General features: G+C 41.7%; 1 protein-coding gene across 2 annotated transcripts in view; it reads right to left on the reverse strand.

Annotated features, from left to right (window-relative positions):
• The window catches only part of rims2a (regulating synaptic membrane exocytosis 2a), a 1,139,701-nt gene that overhangs the window by 155,918 nt on the left and 960,680 nt on the right, over window positions 1–23,103 (reverse strand). For both annotated transcript variants that reach the window (XM_063054936.1, XM_063054922.1), the window contains one exon: window positions 19,900–20,117. In XM_063054936.1, the coding sequence (XP_062911006.1) occupies window positions 19,900–20,117 (218 nt within the window). The remainder of the gene's footprint in view (window positions 1–19,899; window positions 20,118–23,103) is intronic.

Consider the following 23,103-nt stretch of genomic DNA (forward strand, 5'->3'; position numbering starts at 1 on the left):
AGGAAGTGTGAAGAAGCCAGAATAAGATGGTGGTGGGCAGGGGGGAGGAATACACGCTGAAAGATGATAGGTGAAACCAGGTGAGGGCTAAGGTGGGTGGTTGGGAGAGGTGGAATGAAGTCAGAGTCTGGGAGGTGATGGGTGGAAGAGGTAAAGAGCTGAAGAAGAAGGAATCTGATAGGAGAGGACTGTGGACCATGGAAGAAAGGGAAGGAGAAGGGGCACCAGAGGGAGATGTAAACACAAAATACTCAGCAGATGCTGGGGTCAAAGCAACACACACAAAATGCTGGAGGAAATCCGTGGAAATGAACAGTCAACATTTTGGGCCGAGACCCTTCGTCAGAGAGATGATTGGCAAAAGAGGAGAGAATTCCAGATAACTAGCATAAACGACTGCTTATAATGTATGGATTAATCAAAACCAGTCAACTTAATAGGTCACATCTGAGATTTTGTGGACTGAACATAGAACACAGAGAGTACAGGAATAGCCCCTTTGTCTGTTGCAAACATGATGGCTATTTAAACTAATCCTATCTGCCTGCACATGGTCTATATCCATTCATTATCTGCCTGCAAAGTACCTGAATCAAAGCTTCTCAAATGACGCCATCTGATCTGGTTCCATCACCTCCCTTGACAGCATGTTCCAGACTCCGACTGCTTCTGTGTAAAAAACCTAAGCTTGCCTCTTAAATCTCCTTTCAGTTTGTCTCCTCTCACCTTAAAGTAATGCTCACTAGTATTTGACATTTGCACCCCAGACAAAAGGCTGTAACTAACCACCCTATCTAACCTTTCATTATTTTATGTACTTCGATCAAGTTGCCCTCAGCCTCCAACACTACAAACAAAGCAATCTGGGTTTAACAAACCATCCTCATAGCCAATACTCTCCCATGGAAGTAACTTCCTGGTAAACGTCTTCTCTACCCCCTCCAAAGCATCCGTATACTTCCTGTAATGCAGTGAGTCGAACTGTGCACAATAATCCAAATTAAGCCCAACCAAAGTTTTACACGGCTACAATATGGCTTCCTCACTTTTATAATCAATGAAGCTTGCTGACACTTGGAATGAATACTGTATGCTGAATAGACCTGTGGGCGGGATCATTACTGGTGTGTTGTCACCTTACATCAATTCAATGCTCTTCATGCTAACGTTTCACAGCTCTCTTTTGCTATTCATTATCACCAGAAGCAAGGTGTAAGATGTAAAGAATGGTGTGCTCTCAATCATGCAACTTTACAGATATACGCGAGAGGCAGCCACTGGAAACTACCTGAGCACATCAAAGCCATTTTTAAAGCTGATATATGAATGGGTCCATGAGAACAGAGGCACAGGCATCACTGATATCTGAATGCCTGACTGTTTGCCCAGGGGAAGACCTTGAAGAGATTGCTTCATTGGAAATGAAGGCAATGTAATAAGGACCTCTCATTCTGAACTTCAATCTCTGTAAAGAAATCTTCTTCCCAAGGCAAGGAGCTGGGGAAAATTCTATGGCATTGATTTTCTTTCTGATATTGGAATGGTAACATCAAGCCTTCTGATAAACATGTTTGTATTAGTGAGACTTATTCCACATGAACATGAATGTTGAACATTTTGTATCCAAGCAATGCATTACTCTTTCTGACGGAAATCACCTTGTTTGGCAGAAACAGGTTTCATGGTCGGTGTCCTTGACTTGTTTCTCCATTCATCATAATTAACCTCCTGCAGCCTCATGTAATGGGAAACACCAGTGCCTTCCCCATCAATTGGCACCTGTCACAGAGCCGATCCTCCTTGTATCTTTTTGTTAAATATAATGAGATTTGGTTGCAGGAAGGCCAGGACTGGCAGCTCAATGTTCCAGGGATCTGTTGTTTTAGACGTGGTAGAGAGGGAGGGATTAAAAGGGGACAGGTAGCATTACTAGTCAGGAAAATTGTTACGGCAGTGCTCAGACAGGACAGGCTGGAGAGCTCATCTACTGAGGCTATATGGGTAGAACGGAAAAATAAGAAATGGATGATCTTTTAGCAATAGACTAATTGTACACCACTTGCACACACTATCCCTAAACAATTACTTTAAGCTTGATTGAAAATGTGAACTAAAAGGAAATGTCATTTCAATATCTTTTTTTAGAGGTAGAGGGAAACATTTATTCCTCGTGACTGTAATAGATGCTATTCAATTCTTTATAACTTCTTGAAGATAGATTTCTTATAAAACTGCGGAAATATTGGTTGTCAAATGTGCCTCACTATATTTTGTATTATTATGGTGAGATGCGCATATGCAAATTAATGAAAACACATACAATACATATTTAAAGCGTAAAATATAACATAGAAATCTTTAGGATTCCAAATGAGCTAATGCAAAGTTAAAGTATCAGGAATTTAAAGTGCGATTCTATGTTCTGGTGATCTTTATCGGTCAAGAAATAAATTTGCTCCTAAATAGAGTCATCAAAAATATAGCATCTTATGCTGTCTTTTGCTGGTCTGTAAGAATCATAATTATCAATGCTAGGCCAACTGGGTGCTTTTATTTTAAATAGGCATCATAACAGATTCCTCCATTACAATCCACAGTAAATCCTATCCCACTCATCAGAGATCCTGACACTGTGGTACTACAGGTGTGGTTAAATAGTATCAGGGCAAATAGCTCGACATTTAATTCACCAACTGTGGCAACGAAATCTTATCTTGATCATCACCTACTATCATTTCTCAGATGATGAAACAGGAATCTTCCAATTTAAATAGCACTTAATTTGAAGTCATTGGACATGAAAGAAACAAGACTCAACTTGTTGGAATCATACCCTGCACAAAGGAAAGACATTGCGACCATTAAAGTCAGTTACCCCAGCCCCAGGACATTAATGTAGAAGTTTTCAGGGCAATTGCTTCACTGATGACCTTTCCATCTGAAGTTCAGAAGTTCACTGATGATTGCACAATGTTTGATTTCAATCATAAATTGTTAGCAAATACAACAAGATCTAAACAACATTCAGGCCTAATCTGATAAGGGATAGTAACCTTTCCACCACACAAGTGCCAGACAATCATAGTCTAACTACCAACCCATGATGTGCTATGGCATTACCATTATAAATTCCCCTTTCATCAACAACTGGATCAGCCTCATAAATACTGTCATCATGAGATGATCAGTGGGTGGGTATTTTGTGGTAAGTGACTCAACTTGTGTCATGTCAGTGTCTTTGCTCACAGTCATACAGCATTCTAATTTAATTACAATGCTCCTGTTGGATCTAAATCCTGAAACTCATTACCCAACATAACTGCTGCAGTGTTGCCATCAAAAGTATGAAAGCAGTTTTAAGACAATACCTCAGTAGGTTCTTTTCAAGAATGTTTAATCTGTCCTGGGACCAGAACAAAATTGCAATCACAACAAGGGCTGGCAGCTTCTCTACTTTCTTAGAAGTTTGCGCAGATTTAGCAAGTCACCTAAAACTTTGACAAACTTTTATAGATGCACAGTATTCTAATTGGCCACATCATGACTTGGTATGGAAACACCAATACAGAATGGAACTGAAAAGTCTACAGAAGTCCCTCCCCACCATTAAACACATTTGCATGGAGGGCCGCCACAAGAAAGCAGCATCCATCATCGAGGACCTCCACCACCTAGCTCATGCTCTCTTCTCACTAGTACTGCCAATCTTCAGCCCATCTTTACAGCTGGTCCAGATCCTGCTGCAAGCTTTGATAATCTTCCTCTCTACCCATTATACCCCAAACTTGGAGTCATCTGAAAATCTGCTTACTTAGTTAACGACATTATCATCCAGATGTTGATATACGTAGCAAACTACAATGGATCCAGCACCAATCACTGTGGCACACCACTAGTCACAGGCCTCCAGTCAGAGAGGCAACCCTCTACCACTACTCCCTGACTTCTCCCACAAAGCTAATGTCTAATCCAACTTACCTCACCTTGAATGCCAAGTGACCGAACCTTCTTTACCAACCTTCCATTCAGGACTTTGTCAAAGGCTACATGAAACAATACAAAAACTACACTGAACTACGTAAAACAACACAAAAACTACACTAGACTATAGACCTACCCAGGACTGCATAAAGTACACAGAACAGTGCAGGCATTACAATAAATAATAAACAAGACAATAGGCACAGCGGAGGGCAGTAGGTTGGTTGTCTGATGGCTTGGGGAAAAGTTGTTACATAAACAGCTGACTGGCATGTGGGTGCTTTAGATTTTCACGAGTGAAGGCATTGGCATTGGATAGCGTGACTTGTGCAAAGTTCCTTACTAGCCAAGTAGGTCAGTCTTCCTGTAATGTAACTACCAGGCAATATCTTATAAAAGTTGTGCCAAAGTGTACCTTTTGTCTAACTTTATTGTATCATGACTGATTGTGAATGTGACAGCGTAATGTGAATGTTTAGTCGCTGTTTGGAAGTTCAGCACGTGTGTACTAAAAAGTAGTAGACGTCTTAGATGAGATGTGTTCACTTCCATTTTTGCTGCTATGTATAAGGTACAGGGTTGGTGGGATTCTAATGTTGTTTGTATTGTGTTCCTTCAGAATTGCCACTACCGTATTAGTTCTGTATTAGTTTGTGCAGTTTGCTTTATGCAAGGGGATAGGCACAGATCCCAAGAAGGTCTCAGCTGTTCAGCAGTGGCCAGTACCATCTACAGTTAAGGACTTAAGATTGTTTCTTGACTTTTGCAGTTATTATCGACGATTCATTCAGGGATTCTCAAAGATTGCAGGTCCACTGCATGATGTAGTGAATTTATGTACCAATGTAGGGACTCCAAGTAAAACAAACCAGCTGTTGAAACAGCCTTGGACAGAAGAATGTCAAACTGCCTTTGACTTGCTCAAAAAGAAAGTGACCAGTTCCTCCATCCTTGGATTTGCCGATTTCTCCCAGCCCTTTATAGTGGAGACCGTTGCCAGCAATCATGGGCTAGCAGCTGTGTTAAACCAACAGCAGGGAGAGGCAAAGAGGGTATTGCATATGCAAGCCGGTGATTAAGGAATGCCGAAAAGAATGATAGAAATTATAGCAGCATGAAATTGGAGCTGCTGGCACTTGTGGGCTGTAGTAGAGAAGTTTCGTGGATACTTGTTGGGTTCCAAATTCACTGTAATCACTGACAATAACCACCTATCCCACTTGAAAACTACCAAGTTGGGAGCAGTGGAGCAGAGATGGATCTCACAGCTGTCAGTGTTTGACTTCAATGTCCAGTATCATCCGGGTCGGAGCAATACCGTTGCTGATGCATTCTCTAGGGAGCCATTTGCAGGGGAACTTGAGCTGTCTCAGAGGATGCGGAGTTTGATGGGTCTGTGGCAATCTGTAGTTTGATCAATCGCGGCACTGCTCTTGACCTGACACTAGTTACCGCTGGTCTTAACAGCTGTAGGGTTAGGCAAATTCAAGCCTGGGAAGCTGGTACTAGTGATGTAAGTGGTCCGACGCAAGGGAACCCTTCATCCCTCCCAGGTTATTCTAATAGAGACTTGCATACTTTTCAGCAGCAAGACCCTGTGTTAAGTGTCCTAAGAAACTAATGGGATCAGAAAAGACAGCTGAGTGGCCAGGAGTGTAAAACTCTGCCTAAATCTGTTTTAACATAGAAACATAGAAAATAGGTGCAAGAGTAGGCCATTCGGCCCTTCGAGCCTGCACCGCCATTTATTATAATCATGGCTGATCATCCAACTCAGAACCCCACCCCAGCCTTCCCTCCATACCCCCTGACCCCTGTAGCCACATTTGTTTCTGTTAAAGCACTGAGACAGTATCAGGGAGCGTAAGGGGTTACTGTATAGGGTGGTTGAGGACGAGAAGCTTGGGGAGTGTTACCAGCTTCTGGTATCTATCAGCTTGAGGAGCAAAGTGTTAGAGTATGTACATGACTCTGTGGGCCATCAAAGCATAGAATGTACTCTGGAGTTGTTGAGAAGCTGATGTTTTTGGGTGGGCATACACGAGGATGTGGCACGGTGGATCAAAAATTGCCCATGTAGTGCGCTAAGATGCCGCAACCTAGGATCTGTCCCCCCATGAAGTCATTTCTGGCTTCTAGGCCGTTTGAAGTTGTAGCTGTAGATTTCACTGTGTTGGAGCCGGCAAGTGATGGGCGTCAGACTGTCTTAGTGGTCACAGATGTTTTCACTAAATTTACCCAAGCATTTCCGACTCGGGATCAAAATGCAGATACCACAGCAAAGGTGCTCTTGAGGGAATGAGTTCATGAAGTACGGTGTTCATGAGAGATTGCATTCTGACCAGGGCCGTAACTTCGAAAGTGAGATCATAGCTGAGCTTTGCAAACTATACAGGGTAAAGAAGAGCTGTTCTACACCTCATCATCCTACTGACAACGCGCAGTGCGAGCGTTTCAAGAGGATGATGCATGATTTGTTGCATATGTTGCCTCCAGAAAAGAAGCACAGATGGCCAGAACATCTACCCGAGTTGGTGTATTGCATATAATGCGACACCTCACGCCACCATTGGGTATTCACCTTACTATCTGTTGTTTGGGGTGGATCCCTACTTGCCCGTGGATGCTCTGCTGGGGCAAGAACAGACTGTGGACTGGAAACATGACTGGCTAGCTGTACACCAGAGCTGACTGAGGGATATGCATGCCAGAGCAAAAGAATACTCTGAACAGAAGGCGGAAGAACGCATTGCCTGACAGGAGGACAAAGTTTACTGTCCCAAAGTTGATGTGGATGCACTGGTTTACTTGAGGAACAGACCATTAGGCCGCAATAAGATCCAGGATGCTTGGAACTCAACTGTCTACAGGGTGGTAGAGATACTGGGCAACACCTACACGGTGGAACCTTGGGAGGGTGGGCCTAGCAAGAGGGTGAACAGGGTAGACATCAGGCCCTGTGAGAACCATCCCAATCCAGCTACCCAAAGGAGACTGCAAACTCCAGTAACCCCTGGGGCATGAATCAGATTCTGAGGATTCAGAAAATGGTGTGATATTGGTAGAAGGTAGGTCAGAACAAGGTGTACAGAATCTTGACCCTAGCCTAAACAGCATATCTTCCAAAAATACGACACCTTCTGGAACTGAGACTGGGGAGCCGACGACTACTAATGCAGGGGCGGAGGTCAGTAGCCCTCTTGTGGCAGCACCCTGCAGGAGTAAATGAGTAAATGCTGGACAGCACCCTAACTCCCATCGCGAACCAAGGTCAGTCCTTGATGAGGCCTCCCCAAGTCCAGCAGCAGTGTCTGAGATACTGACTAGTCTCAGTTCAGTTCTCTTTAGCGAAGCAGTTAAGGAGGTTAAAAGTACCCTTGTAGTGAGCCAGTAATCAAGGACGATTACTTGAATGCTGGGAAGAATGCAACTGGGTGGCCGTCGAATCTTATTCATTATTGTTGAAGTGTACTTAGGCATCCACCTGGGTAATACTAGAATAGTTGTCTGTGCCTTTAAGTGGAGACGGTGATGTCATTACGCATGAGTGGAATAGTGGGGAGACTATTTCTGTTTTCTGCAGATGAAGCTGGTGGAGTTTTGGGATTAAGTTCCTCCCAGAGATACTGGGTATGGTGAGGAAAGGTGAGTGTTAATCAACAATATCCATGTGAATTCATTTATGCTCATTGGCGAATCGAGAATATCGGTAATGTGACATGTTTTGCATGTGGGTGCTTTAGATTTTCACGAGTGAAGGCATCGGCGCTGGATAGCGTGACTTGTGCAAAGTTCCTTACCGGCCAAGTAGGTCAGTCTTCCTGTAATTTAACTACCAGGCAATATCTTGCAAAAGTTGTGCCAAAGTGCATCTTCTGTCTACCTTTATTGTATCATGACTGATCGTGAATGTGACAGCGTAACGTGAATGTTTAGTCTCTGTTTGGAAGTTCAGCACATGTGTACTAAAAAGTAGTAGACGTCTTAGATAAGATGTATTCCCTTACATTTTTGCTGCTATGTATAAAGTACAGGGTTGATGGGATTCTAATGTTGTTTGTATTGTGTTCCTTCAGAATTGCCACTACCATATTAGTTCTGTGGGGTTTGCTTTATGCATTTTTATACTGCATATGCAATTCATCGATACACAAGGGCGTGGATTGACAGTTAAACTGAGATTGTAATGGCAGGAACTGGTTGTAAGTTCGTTTGTTTTGTTTTGAGACCCTCTTCTGGCACTAAAACATTTAAAACAGATAAAGGAATTAAAACCTGAAAAAGTATTTGTTGTCCTGAGTGTGTACTTTTCCCCAGCTACAAAAGATGTTTTAAATATCTGTTAGGACCCCTGCAATTTCTGCACTAAACTGCCACAGGGTCTGAGGGAGCACATTGTCAGGCCCTGATGGTGTTACCTGTTTCCTGATCACCTCCTGACAGAGGTCAGAAGTGGTTCTCTGAGCACATGGCAGCTGCTGGGTGTGAATGACAACACTGAATAGTAGGTGAAGCTTTTTTGGATGTTGCTCCTTTGAAGCTTCATAGATGAAGCCTGATAGCACTAGAGCACAACTTAATGGAGTGTTGTGACCTCTTTCTGTATTTAAAAGGCTCAATCATATCTATACTGAATGAGATTTGAAATAGCCATCATCTTTCAGGTAAATGCCTAATTTTTTCCAGTCACACACCCAATTGCCAATGTCTTCTGGTCCCAACCCAGTCACTTCACCAAATACAACCATTCTCATGAACCATCTACCTGCCTCAACTGCCTTCTCAGTAGGGCACAGTCCTTTTCCACCCTTCATCCTCAACCAACTATTCATCTCTCCTGGTATGTCCTTCTGTATCCACCTGCAGGATTTCTCTTGTAGCTTCCTTCCTTAGCAATCTGCTTGCAACCACAATTGCTCAGCCCCAGGTACAATCCAGTATACAATTCACTTTCACTGCTATTTTCACCATTCACGATAGGTGTGGTTTGGTGGGGGCAGGGTAGAAGGATTTGGAGAAAAGACCTTTAATAAGTTTCCTGCTGCAATAGCTACTCTTTACTTGTGCAAGGCTGAATCTCACCATTTGCACAATGCAGGAAAACGCTATTAACAGTTAAAACCATTATAGTTTCTAAGCAATTGTTCCATATCATTCGAGGACTGAGTCTTAATGTGTGTTATCTTTTAGTTTTCAATCATAGTTGAGAGAAAATATGTACATCCAACACACTGTGTAACTTAACAACTTGCAAACATGCTCCATGCTGAGAAGTTCAGGTATTAATCTCTAATTGATTGTTTAAAATAGATAATCCCTCATGGAAATGAGATGTTAATTCCAAGAGTATGGTTACAATTTTACATTTTTCCTATATTTACAACCAGTCTTTTCATTTTTCCAGAGACACAAGTGAGTATACAGATGTTGGAAATCCTGAGGAACACACACAAAATACTGGAGGATCTCTCTGTACAAATCCCAACCTTACCATCAAAAACCACAAAAAAAGGTGGTGATATTGTAATCTAACGGACTGACCACTACTTTGCTGAGGTCAGACAGCAGCTTACTGGCACCTGCTCTTACTTGCCCCCTAAATAGAAGCATCAAGACAGTATCATCCACATCATCACCAATCATTCACTCTTGAGATCCCCCATCTACTGCTACGAACCCCATAGTTCCCTGTACTGTTCATTTTTACCTCCTACTCAAGATCCACAAACATAACTATCCAGGTAGGCCCATTTTTTCTGCCTGCTACTGCCCCACTGAGCTCGTGTCCCCTTCGGTTCAGTTCCTTCCTACCTACATTGGTGACATTTCACTTGCTCTCCATCACTTCAATCAATTTCAGTTTCCTGACACATATCGCCTTATTTTCGCTATGCATGAAAAGTCCCTGTACACTTCCAACCCCCATCAATATGGCTTCTTTCTTCTTTATAGACAGCAGATCTAAACAGTTCCCCTCCATTACCACCCTCCTCTAACTTGTGGAACTGGTTCTCACCTTCAACAATTTCTCTTTTTTCTTCTCCCATTTTCTCTAAACCAGAAATGTAGCCATGAAAACTCACATGGGCCCCAGTTATGCCTGCTTTTCATTGGGCGTCATGCACCAATACTAAGCTTATCAATTTCATCAACCTTGCTACAACATCTACCCTACCCTCAAATTTACTTGCTTCATTTCTGGCATCTTTCTCTCCTTTTTTGATCTCTCTGTATCCAGACGCAAACTGCCAACTGACATCTTTTATAAACTCACTGACTCTCACAGTTACCTTAACTATTCCTCTTTCTACCTTGTCACTTTAATAATGCTTTAAGTTCCTCCATCTCCATCTCATCTGATTGCAGAAAGAGGCTTTCCATTCTAGAACATCCAGCAAGTTGTCCTCTTTCAAGTACAACTTTTCCCTACCATCACCATTAATGCTGTCCTCACCTACATCTCCTCCAATTCCTCCATGTCTATACTCACCTCATTCCCCACCATCATAATAGGAATAGTATTCCCCATGTACTTACCTACCACCCTACAAGCCTCTATATCCAGCACATCATCCTCCAAATCATCGGCCATCTCAACGGGACCCTATCACGGGGCTTTCCCTTCTCCCCCACCCTGCTTTTTGTAGGAATTACTCTCTATGTGACTCGTTTGTCCACTCATCCCTCCCCAGTGATTTCCTTCCTGACACTTATCCTTAAAAGTGTGACACATGCTACGTCTGCTCCTACACCTCCTCCCTCACCACAATTCAAACTGTTCTTCCAGGTGAGGTAGCACCTTAACTGCAAGTCTGTTAGGACCATCTACAATATTCTTTGCTCCCTCTGCAACCTCCTCTATATTGGTGAGACCTGACGCTGATTGGGGGATTGCTTTATCAAGCACCTTCACTCTGTCTGTTGCAACAGTCAAGATCACCCAGTGTCCACCCGTTTCAATTGAACTTTCCATTGCCACACAGACCTGTCTGTCCAAGGCTTCCTCTACTGCTACAATGAGGTTACACTCAGGCTGGAGGAGCAAAACCTTATATTCCATCTGGGTAGCCTCCAACCTTATGGCGTGAACATCTAACACGGCAATCACTCCCTCCTCTTTTCTTCCACTCTCCTTCTTATTTTCCATTCCCCATTTTGATTATCCTCTTATGACTTCTCTTCTCCTCCCCTACCCTCATGACCCGTCCATTTCCTCCCTCTTGTTCCCCTCCTCCCATCTCTTTATTCACGGTCTTCTATTCGATATTTTCTTCAGCCCTATCAGCTCCCAATTTCTCATTTTATCTCCATCACCTGGTTTCACTTATCACCTGCCAGCTTGTAAATCTGCTCTCCCCCTGTGTTTTAATCCTGCCTTCTGCCCCCTACCTTTCCAGTCCTGATGAAGGGTTTTGGCCCAAAACATCAACTGTTTAATTCCCATTTTACTTCTCCATCTGCCTTTGCTCTGCTCTGCTCTGCTGTTGATCTCTCCACGAATCATTTTGCTCATCAGACATCATCTGCTTCTCACTGTCTTGCCTTTTGCTGGGATTTGGGAAGGAAACCACCAGTGACTGATACTAAAGTTAGGACTATGAATGAACTTCAGCCACTCATTACAGGTTTCTCCCGCCATCCGAAGGTAGAGTGTTCCTATGAAACTGTTCGTAAGCCGGAATGTCGTAAAGAGAAGAAGCAATTACCATTTATTTATATGGGAAAATTTTGTGAGCGTTCGCAGACCCAAAAATAACCGACCAAATCATGCCAAATAACACATAAAACCTAAAATAACAGTAACATATAGTAAAAGCAGGAATGATATGATAAATACACAGCCTATATAAAGTAGAAATACTTTTCCACAATCATTGCCGACATAGATCTCTGTAGCGAAAATCTCACGCAAGCGCCGTCGGCAGAAAATCTCACACAAGCGCTGTTGGCAAAAACACGGTGCAAGCGCTCTCCAGTAACCTTTAAACTATGAAGCTGCCAAATCATACTAAATAACATGTAAAAATACACAGCCTTTATAAAGTAGAAATAATGTATGTACAGTGTAGTATCACTTACGGGAATCGGGAAGACAGTGAGCACACTGATAATGGTGTGTTAGACTGAGTCGTCAGAGTTTGGGTGGTGCAGTGGCCCCCCACCCTCCAGGCCGCTGAGCGATACATTGCCGTGAAGAACGCAGGGGTCCAGCAGTAGCCGGGAGGTACACAGCACATCTTTAAGAAAAAAGCTGAAACAAACATGCTAATTAATTAGGTACCGCCCGTAATTGTTGGCACAGATCAGTGCCGATTTCCGATTGCGTCGTCTCTGATCTGGGCCGACAATTACGTGTCGGCAGCACCTAATTAACTAGCATGTTTATTTCGGCTTTTTTTCTTAAAGATGTGCTGTGTGCCTCCCAGCCTACCTTTGCATTCTCCGCGAATCGGTATCTGTCCGTGGCCTGGGGGTTGGGGTGGTGGGACACTGGGGTGTCATCTTGTCGCCTGTTTCCATTAGGGCAGGCAGCTCATCTTCTTCTATCTCTGCCCACCTCGATGTCGAAGGTCGAGGTTCGTCGTCTGCTGTGGTTGATGTGGAAGGCTTGCTTGACTGCTGAGCCTTGCGCATTTTTCTATCACATAGTTCTTTAATAAGGACTCAAACCATCCTGCAAATATCCCCTAAACCGACGTACCCTTTCAAAATTAAAGTCGTACTTTATCATTACTCATTCAGTTTCGATTGTTATCCTTTTTTCTTCTAATTGCTTCAGCTCTTCATCTGTCAGTTCTTGGTGATGGGATGCCAAAACCTCTTCAACATCATGTTCGTCAGCTTCCACAAGCCAAACTCACGTTGTCCTTACTTCGTTCACCATGATCAAAATGCTTAATTATGTCTAGTTTTACCGTAAGTGTAACACCCTTACGAGCTCTCTCAGGCTTTTCCGATACCATAGAACTCATCTTGCAAATGGCTGCTCACAGGCACGTGTTAAAGCAAAGCAGTTCCGAATCCGGGGGAGAGCGGCTGCTCGGGGTGCGCTGTCTTTTATCGCACGCCGAATTTTTTTTTTCGTAACAGTGAAAACACCTTCTGAAAGCGAAAATAGGGTACTAATGTAGGTCTTTTGTACCAGTGAGGTTTCGTAAAGCGAACGTTCGAAAAGCGGGGGACAACTGTATTTCTGCTCATCTGCTCCAGACCCATCTATTCTGTCTCCCCTCATAACAGAAACACCTTACTTCAAGCAATATCCTGGCAATTCTCCTCTGCATTCTCTCCAGCACTTTCACATCCTTCCCATGCTCAACACAAAAAAAGCCAAAATAAGGTCACCATATGAAGATTTGTTCAAATCATTTTCATCCTGCTTCATCCTCTGCCAAATCTTCCACATAATCTTTTTATTGCTTTATAATTTTTTAGAACTCCAAACTGAGGTGACAGCATGTGTGAAGCCACAGAAAAGGAAAAGCTTTTCTTTATACGTAGCTCTTTAAATGAAACAATATAAATTCTGGACTAGTAGAAATTGTGAAGCACATTTACTTGTAAATAAAATCGTCTTGGCAGCAAATCTAAATGAATGGAATTGACACATCTTGAGCATTCAAACGGCACCATATAAAACCATCTCGCTACTAAGCAAAATATGAACAGCAAGTCTGCCTTTTGGATGAAGCTGTGACAGTCAAGCCAAATTAGTATATTAAAAGAAGGAAATGAGAACCCTGTGGCTACGTTCGAGCACGCTTGTTGAAGCATGCAATTTTGGGATGTTTAAATTATGTTTGCCTTATTACTTCAGACATATTAAAATTTTACAAGATGCAAAGGTAGATAAGTTAAGATTTCTTTGTTAAAATGGGCAAGATTAAGGGATGTATTGATATGCCTTTAAAACAACAAAAAGATAACATAGTGCAAAAAGAACCAGACCTGTGAATGAAAGAGTTTAGAATAAAATTTACACTGATTTTGAGAGCATGGCAGGAGAAACCTTCTATACATACGGCATAAACTACATACGAGAGAGTTGTGATTAATAAGTCACGTCAATGCTTAGCAACGGTTCAAAAAAAAGTAAAAATACAGTAACAAGATAAACTCAGGGTACAGAAACTACTGCTCAGAGCTCACCCCGTCAGGGACTAGTTGAAGCCAATGACCAATTTCTATTTCAGAATTTCAATGCAATTTTATGCAAATAAAATATATAATCTCAAAAATTTTGAGAAACTTGGATGCATAACATATGCTCTAAATAACACAGAAAATAGTATAACAGTTATTATGGTAAACATAGAAAAAAAACCTACAGCACAATACAGGCCCTTTGGCCCACAATGCTGTGCCGAACATGTACTTACTTTAGAAATTACCCAGGGTTACTCATAGCTCTTTATTTTTCTGAGCTCCATTTACATGCCCAGGAGTTTCTTAAAGGACTTCCAACAACGTCGCCAGCAGCCCATTCCACGCAGTAACCACTCTCTGCGTAAGAAAAACTTACCCCTGACATCTCCTCTGTACCTACTTCCAAGCAGCTTAAAACTGTCCTCTCTTCTAAGTCATTTCAGCCTTTGGAAAAAGCCTCTGACTATCCACATGATCAATGTCTCTCATTATCTTATACATCTCTATGAGGTCACATCTCATCCTCCGTCACTCCAAGGAGAAAAGGCCAAGTTCACTCAATCTATTCTCATAAGGCATGCTCCCCAATCCAAGCAACATCCTTGTAAATCTCCTCTGCAACCTTTCTATAGTTTCCACATCCTTCTTGTAGTGAGGTGACCAGAACTGAGCACAGTAGTCCAAGCGGGGTTTGACCAGGGTCCTATATAGCCGTAACATTACCCCTCGGCTCTTAAGCTCAAACCCACGGTTGATGAAGGCCAATGCACCGTATGCCTTCTTAGCCGCAGAGTCAACATGCACAGCAGCTTTGAGTGTCCTATGGACTCGGACCTCAAGATCCCTCTGACCCTCCACACTGCCAAGAGTCTTACCATTAATACTATATTCTGCCATCATATTTGACCTACCAAAATTAACCACTTCACACTTATCTGGGTTGAACTCCATCTGCCACTTCTCAGCCCAGTTTTGCATCCTATCAATGCCCAGCTGTAACCTCTGACAGCCTTCCACACTATCCACAACACCCCCAACCTTTGAGTCATCAGCAAATTTACTAACTCATCCAAACAACAGGAATTCTGCAGATGCTGGAAATTCAAGCAACACATATCAAAGTTGCTGGTGAATGCAGCAGGCCAGGCAGCACCTCTAGGAAGAGGTACAGTCGACGTTTCAGGCCGAGACCCTTCGTCAGCACTAACTGAAGGAAGAGCTAGTGAGAGATTTGAAAGTGGGAGGGGGAGGGGGAGATCCAAAATGATAGGAGAAGACAGGAGGGGGAGGGATGGAGCCAAGAGCTGGACAGGTGATTGGCAAAGGGGATATGAGAGGATCATGGGACAGGAGGCCCAGGGAGAAAGACAAAGTGGGGGGGAACCCAGAGGATGGGCAAGGGGTATAGTCAGAGGGACAGAGGGAGAAAAAGGAGAGTGAGAGAAAGAATGTGTTTATAAAAATAAATAACGGATGGGGTACGAGGGGGAGGTGGGGCATTAGCGGAAGTTAGAGAAGTCGATGTTCATGCCATCAGGTTGGAGGCTACCTAGACGGAATATAAGGTGTTGTTCCTCCAACCTGAGTGTGGCTTCATCTTTACAGTAGAGGAGGCCGTGGATAGACATATCAGAATGGGAATGGGATGTGGAATTAAAATGTGTGGCCACTGGGAGATCCTGCTTTCTCTGGTGGACAGAGAGTAGGTGTTCAGCAAAGCGGTCTCCCAGTCTGCGTCGGGTCTCGCTAATATATAGAAGGCCCTCATCCCTCCACTTCCTCATCCAGGTCATTTATAAAAATCACAAAGAGAAGGGGTCCCAGAACAGATCCCTGAGGCACACCACTGGGACTGACTTCCATGCAGAATATGACCCGTCTACAACCACTCTTTGCCTTCTGTGGGCAAGCCAGTTCTGGTTCCACAAAGCAAGGTCCCCTTGGATCCCATGCCTCCTTACTTTCTCAATGCATGGGGTACCTTATGAAATGCCTTGCTGAAATCCATATACACGACATCTACTGTTCTGCCTTCATCAACATGTTTAGTCACATCCTCAAAAAATTCAATCAGGCTCGTAAGGCACGACCTGCCTTTGACAAAGACATGCTGACTATTCCTAATCATATTATGTCTCTCCAACCCAGCCCCTCAGGATCGTTTCCGTCAACTTACCAACCACTGAAGTAAGAAAGACTCACTGGTCTATAATTTCCTGGGGTATCTCTAGTCCCTTTCTTGAAAAAGGGAACAACATCTACAACCCTTGAATCCTCCGGAATCTCCCCCATCCACATTGATGATGCAAAGTTCATTGCCAGAGGCTCATCAATCTCCTCCCTCGCTTCCCACAGTAGCCTGAGGTACATCTCATCCGGTCCCAGAGACTTATCCAACTTGATGCTTTCCAAAAGCTCCAGCACACCCTCTTTCTTAATGTCTATATGCACAAGCTTTTCAATTCACTGTAAATCATCCCTACAATTGCCAAGATCCTTTTCCGTAGTGAATACTGAAGCAAAGTATTCATTAAGTACCTCAGCTATCTCCTCTGGTTCCATACACACTTTTCCACTGTCACACCTGAATGGTCTCTTCACATACCTGTAGAATGCCTTGGGGTTTTCTTTAACCTGCTCGCCATGGCCTTCTTGCTCTCCTAATTTCATTCTTAAGCTCCTTTCTGCTAGCCTTATAATCTTGTAGATCTCTATCATTACCTAATTTTTTGAACCTTTCACAAGCTTTTCTTTTCTTGACTCGATTTTCAACAGTCTTTGTACACCACGGTTTCTGTACCCTAACAGCCTTTCCCTGTCTCATTGGAACATACCTATGCAGAATGCCACGCAGATATCCCCCGAACTTTTGCCACGTTTCTGCCAGACATTTCCCTGAGAACATTTGTTTCCAATTTATGCTTCCAAATTCCTGCCTGATAGTTTCATATTTCCCCTCCCTCCAATTAAACGCTTTCCTAACTTGTCTGTTTCTATCCCTCTCCAAATCTATGGTAAAGGAGGTAGAATTGTGATCACTATCTCCAAGATGCTCTCCCACTGAGAGACCTGACACCTGACCAGGTTCATTTCCCAATACCAGATCAAGCACAGCCTCTCCTCTTGTAGGCTTATCTACATATTGTGTCAAGAAACCTTCCTGAACACACCTAACAATCTCCACCCCATTTAAACACCTCGCTCTGGGGAGATGCCAATCAATATTTGGGAAATTAAAATCTCCCACCACAACAACCCTGTTATTATTACACTTTTCCAGAATCTGTTTCCCTCTCTGCTCCTCGATAAATATAATATATTTATCTGTGTAACCACCCATCACCATGCCAGCAACAGGTGCAACAAATACCTTCAGTAAAGTCAGGGATTCCCACCTATGGTCCACAGACTCCTTGGTTAATAGTAGGGGTCCATGGCATTAAAAAAGGTTGGGAGTCCCTGCATGAAGTGTATGCCTACGCTCAGAATTCAATATATATTGAATTAATAAATCACTTTGAATGGAGTAAAAAAGCACACTCATTAAAGATTTTGCAAGTGAAGACAAAAGTGAACTGTGGAGCATTTATGGATGCTAGAAAGCTGAGTACCATAAATGATTGTGATAAATATTATCTGCAACCGCAGGTGAACCTGTGGTTCTTGAGGGGCTTGCATTCCTACAATCCAGCAAGTATCATGATTTGCTATAAAGCAAAACAGCATCATCTGCCAATGAGTCAAGAAATGTGAATTGAAAAGAAATAACATTTTTGTTTATCTATATACATTCTTAATATAAGTTCAGTTTTATTTTCTTTCTCAAAGTTTTGGATATTTACGAATTCTGCAAGGGTGAATTTCCAATATCCAAGTGAAATTGGACTGTTAAATGTTTTAACTGCTTTACTAAGAAATTATTTGTAATTACTATTCATTTTCACACAAATATAAATTTTCTTTTGACTTAATATATTTTCACATTGAAATCACTGATTGATATACATTATTGATTAAGACATTTCCTTTAGATCTTTTTCCTCAAGTTTGCAAGGAAATGATATACAATTCTATAAATAATCTGCATTCTTAAATCTATATTCCCAAATAATGAAGCACATTTTATTTTCAGTGTTATCTCAAAACTCATCAATAAAATAGAGATGGGCCTTAGTGGAGGCAATTTTCAAACACATTCAGAACTAATAATGTATAATAAATTCGAAACCAATTCCAACTGGATTCAGTTTATCCTTTGGACAAGTACCATTCAATGCAATCACTTCTCTGGGCTGGATACAGAGAGTGATCCCCTGCCCTGTACCCAGGTTGTGTTCAACAGCCTGTATTGAAACATCCATGGCAACCTGGCTTCAGGTGGCATAGTCCAGTCAAACTCCTAGACCTCTATAATAAACCTTGACAGAAGGGAAGTCTGGAAGTGGAACTGTGCCTCCTGTCAGTCAGTTAAGGCTCTGTGACTTTTCTTAAACGTTTGTAATTTTCACGGACATTTAAAATATGTTACATGTACTTAATCAAGAACATGGAACATTACAGCACAGTACAGGCCCTTCGGCATATGATATTGTGCCAATATTTTAACCTATTCTAAGATCAATCTAACCCTTATCTCCCTACATAGATCTCTATTTTTCTATCATCCATGCGCCTATCTAAGAGTTTCTTAAATTTCCCTAATATATTTGCCATTACCACCACCCTGGCAGTGTGTTGCATGCACCCATCACTCTCTGTGTAAAGAAATTATCTCTAACATCACCACTAAACATTCCTCCAATCATCTTAAAATTATAGAAACATAGAAAACCTACAGCACAATACAGGCCCTTTGGCCCACAATGCTGTGCCAAACATGTACTTATTTTAGAAATTACCTAGGGTTACCCATAGCCCTCTATTTTTCTAAGCTCCATGTACCTTATGCTCCCTTGTATTAGCCATTTTTTGCCCTGGGAAAAATGTCCCTGGCTATCATCCATCTCTGCCACTTATCATTTTGTAATTAAAATGAAAATGACTATTTTTTAAAGAAAATTAATAAAACACATTGAAACACTAAAATGTCATTTAAAACATTACAATAAAGCAAAATATGTGAAGAGAATGACTGAAATTGGATCACTTACCTTTTACAGGGCCAGTATCTCCATTCAAGAAAGTAGGATCACATTTTCATCCGCAGTTCTGACAGGCCGAGATAGGAAGGTGAATTCCCCATTGTTGACATTCTGTATGTCTCTCAGCACATCCTGGACTTAAGGTAGATTTGCATATATCCGAAGTTTATTTAAAGGGGAGTGACTAACCTCACCATAATTTCAGTTTGGTTTCTTGTGTTGGATAGCAGGTGTCAACGTTGGTTGAAAGGGGTATCCTTACAATCCAAAAGATAATCTTCACTTTTGTAAATAATCCCTACATTATTCATTCCAGACTCAATCTTGTGGTGATAAGGTACTTTGAAACAATAAGTTACACTGTACATTCATTCATTACTTGCTGTCTATCAGAACCACTACAACAATTGGAGCTTAATGTGTCCTAAAATCCTTAAGTTAAATGCTATTTGAACTTGCTATTATTTTCAAAATTTTAAGCATCATAAAACGGGACAAACATAATGAAATTGTTACTGTAGCCAGCTCGCAACTGATCCAGAAATTATCTTCAGCATTTAGAATGCTTCCTGTGCAGCTACAAAGGACAAACATAATGTTGATAAAAGTCTTTAAAAGAAGTTACACATACCTGTTTGACTGAGCTGTGAAGTGCTACGGCTACGCCTCGAGAGACCAACGATAGCTACCATTTTGGCGCCGATGCTGGATCTTCGTTTTTTGCCACCGGCGGCAACAGTGCCCACAGCTGTGTCAGATTGGCTGCCATCGTTCTTCTCTATGCTGTACATATCTCCGATCACACTGGTGCTTTTCATCATATTCTTTCCTGAGGTCGGCATCTGTTTGCTTTGCAGTTTAGATGTAAAGACACTGTGAGCCGTTGGTACAGATAAGTTACATTGACAGAGAATATAGGGGGGCGGGGAAGGAGAGTAGTTTCAACTAGAGGGATCGGGAAACGCGAGGACAAAGCAATTCAGCTCAAGGTATTGCCGAGCAAGGATAAAATATTTCCCTCACTCCTCTAGAGTCTAGACAGTTTTAGCAAGTCTAATTTTAATTGAAATGACAAATAAAATCAAATGAAAACTTTGTAGACACATGCAGCAGTTGATGTTTTTTTTCGGTAACTCTTCCAGTCTTCTCATAAGTAGGCTGATACAGAAAATAAGCAGTCATTTTGGATGTAGAACAGCCTAACTCAGTCAGAAACCAAAACAAAGCAAATATACTGCCCTTAGTGCACCTAGGATACATGGGCTCATATACATTGCTGATATTCTTTGGAGCTGTATAAGACCTGCTAATCACAAAACTTATGTTAATATATTTTCACCCATCATATGAAACTGAAGTACAAAGTGGGGAGTGGTTGCAAAGGCCTTTATTGGAAAATATAACTTACTCAGGAAACATGCTCATAATTCCCTAAAGGGAATATCTATCCATGAAACTTCCAAAATTCTAATTTAGTAACATTAACAATTTGTTCAAATGTTTATTTGATGTTGTGATGGCTCGGTGCATTATCCAGAGTTGTACAGATAGGCATATAAATCAGGGAAGTCTCAGCTTCTCTGAATGATCCCATCTGGTTTAACAATTCTTATGATATATCAGGAACCTAAGCAGCATTTCAAATCCCATATTTTTTCTTTCTTCCCTGGTCCTTTTGCACAACTCCTTGTTAATTGTAGTCTTAAACACAAGGATTAACTGCATTTAAACTAGACCCTTCAGGATTATGGCATCCAACTTGACCTGAAGCTAAGTTTTCGACACATATTCTCATTGCCAAACCTGCTGATGTCCCCTTCCACATTATCATCCTTTTTTACCCGTGGCTGTCTTTCTGTTGAAACCCTCATTTCTGGCTTTATTACTCCCATTTGTGACCTTTCTAATGTTTCCATGAACTGCCTCTCACTTCACAGCTTTCCAAAACCTGACAGCATCAAAGTTTGACACCCATTCAACCTGCTTGCTTGGTCAGTGCTTTATTACTCCTATTTCTGACTACTCTAATGTTTTCACAAACTGCCTCTCACTTCACAGCTTTCCAAAACCTGAGAGCGTTGAAGTTTGACACTCATTCAACCTGCTTCAGTTTCAGTATCACATAGTCTTCTTCAAATCCTTCAATAACAAGACTCCTTCCTAATCCATAGCCTAATACAGCATAACAGTCCTCTGGGATCTCTTCATTCCTCCTGTTCCGATACTTCCTTGATGTCCTTTACTCCACTACTGACAGACATGTCTTCAGCAGCCTTTGGGTATGGAGTTTAATCACTGAACCTCTCCACATTCCCCAGCTTTACTTTCATCTCCTCCTCTAAGATCTTCTTGAAAACCTAACACGTTGACCAGTTTCTGATCAATTTAGAAGAGTCATATCCAACTCTATTTAATGGAAGCACAACTGTCCTCAGACACTGTCCACTGTGTCCTTATCATACTTCATTCCATACAATTCCAATCAAAATTCTCTAGAGCCCAGAAATAAACATGGTCCCTTGTCTAACCTCCTCTAATAATGTTAAGTCTTCCAGTGAAATGCAAAATATATCTATCAAATACTGAGGAATTCAGAATGGTAGAATGTATTCCGAGAAATTATCTAAAATGGTAGTCAAGAAGCCACTTGTGTGAAACAAAATTATGGCGGACCACGAAGTTTTACACAACAGTTATCTGCAATAGGTGCAGATGGATGGACATTGTCTTTAGTCCCTGTGGAGCAATGGGCTCAAATGTGCACACGTTGCGTAACTGTGGATATCACCAGTAAAGACAGCTTCTAATGCCCACGCTGTTAAAATAAGTGCCCTAGGTGAACAGGGTTCAAAGTTTTGGGTTAAAAATGGATTAAAGTAATCACTTTCTTCTGGGTCTGGAGCTGTATGTAGACAAGACCAAGTAAGTATGGCAGAATTTATTGCCTAACAAGCTTTAGTAAACCAGCTGTTTTCGCAGCAGTCTATGGTCAGTATTACCGATGCTAGGTTTATATTCAAGAATTCAGTCTAGGATCTTTTTAGCCAGGTTACAGGGGCATGAACCTGATTCTTTTTGCACTGCTGTTAATCATGTGTGTAAAATTTTCAGGGCTACCAGTGTAGAGAGTAATTGAAACTTGATCAGCCTGCCAAACTTCCTACCAGCCTCAATTTATAAAGTACTAACATGTCTGCACACATTTTCTTGCATCTTTTGTTGTGTAAGAAAACATGAGGCCAGAAAGGCAAAATGAAGCAGAATTCTACTCTGATATTCTTAGCATTTGCCAAAGGCTCATATCATAAAAGTTCATACTCATCATATCATTTTCCAATCACTATCTATGTCAGATAAAAAAAATTTTGGGTTAATATGTCAAGCTTTGCTCTGCCTTCTCTTGACACGGGCTTTTATTCCCACACCCTTCTTAATTTGCTCAAAACAATCATTTGAACAAAATGATTGAACAAAAAACAAAAAAAAATCAGATGTGATGAAAGATCTCAGTAATATCTAAATGAGCCTCACATTTAGAAAGTAAAATTACTTTTGCATGTTAGATCAAACTAGAAATCACTTTGGACCCATTAGCCATCATTGTAAGGTTGTCCAAAACACTACAGGGCACTGTAAAAAATAAACAATGTATTTGGAAGTTTACCCAGGTCAGATTCACGTTTACTGATGTCACCCAGTATGGAGTATACATTTCAGCATTTACTAGGAGAAGTTGGATGTTAATAGTGCACCCCCCACCCAATGTTTATGACTCATGTACAAACACCACAGTAAATTATCAGGGTGTTGTGATAAAGGATTCATTCATTGAACT

The sequence above is a fragment of the Mobula hypostoma genome, chromosome 1 (assembly GCF_963921235.1).
Source record: "Mobula hypostoma chromosome 1, sMobHyp1.1, whole genome shotgun sequence".
Taxonomy (NCBI): Eukaryota; Metazoa; Chordata; class Chondrichthyes; order Myliobatiformes; family Myliobatidae; genus Mobula; species Mobula hypostoma.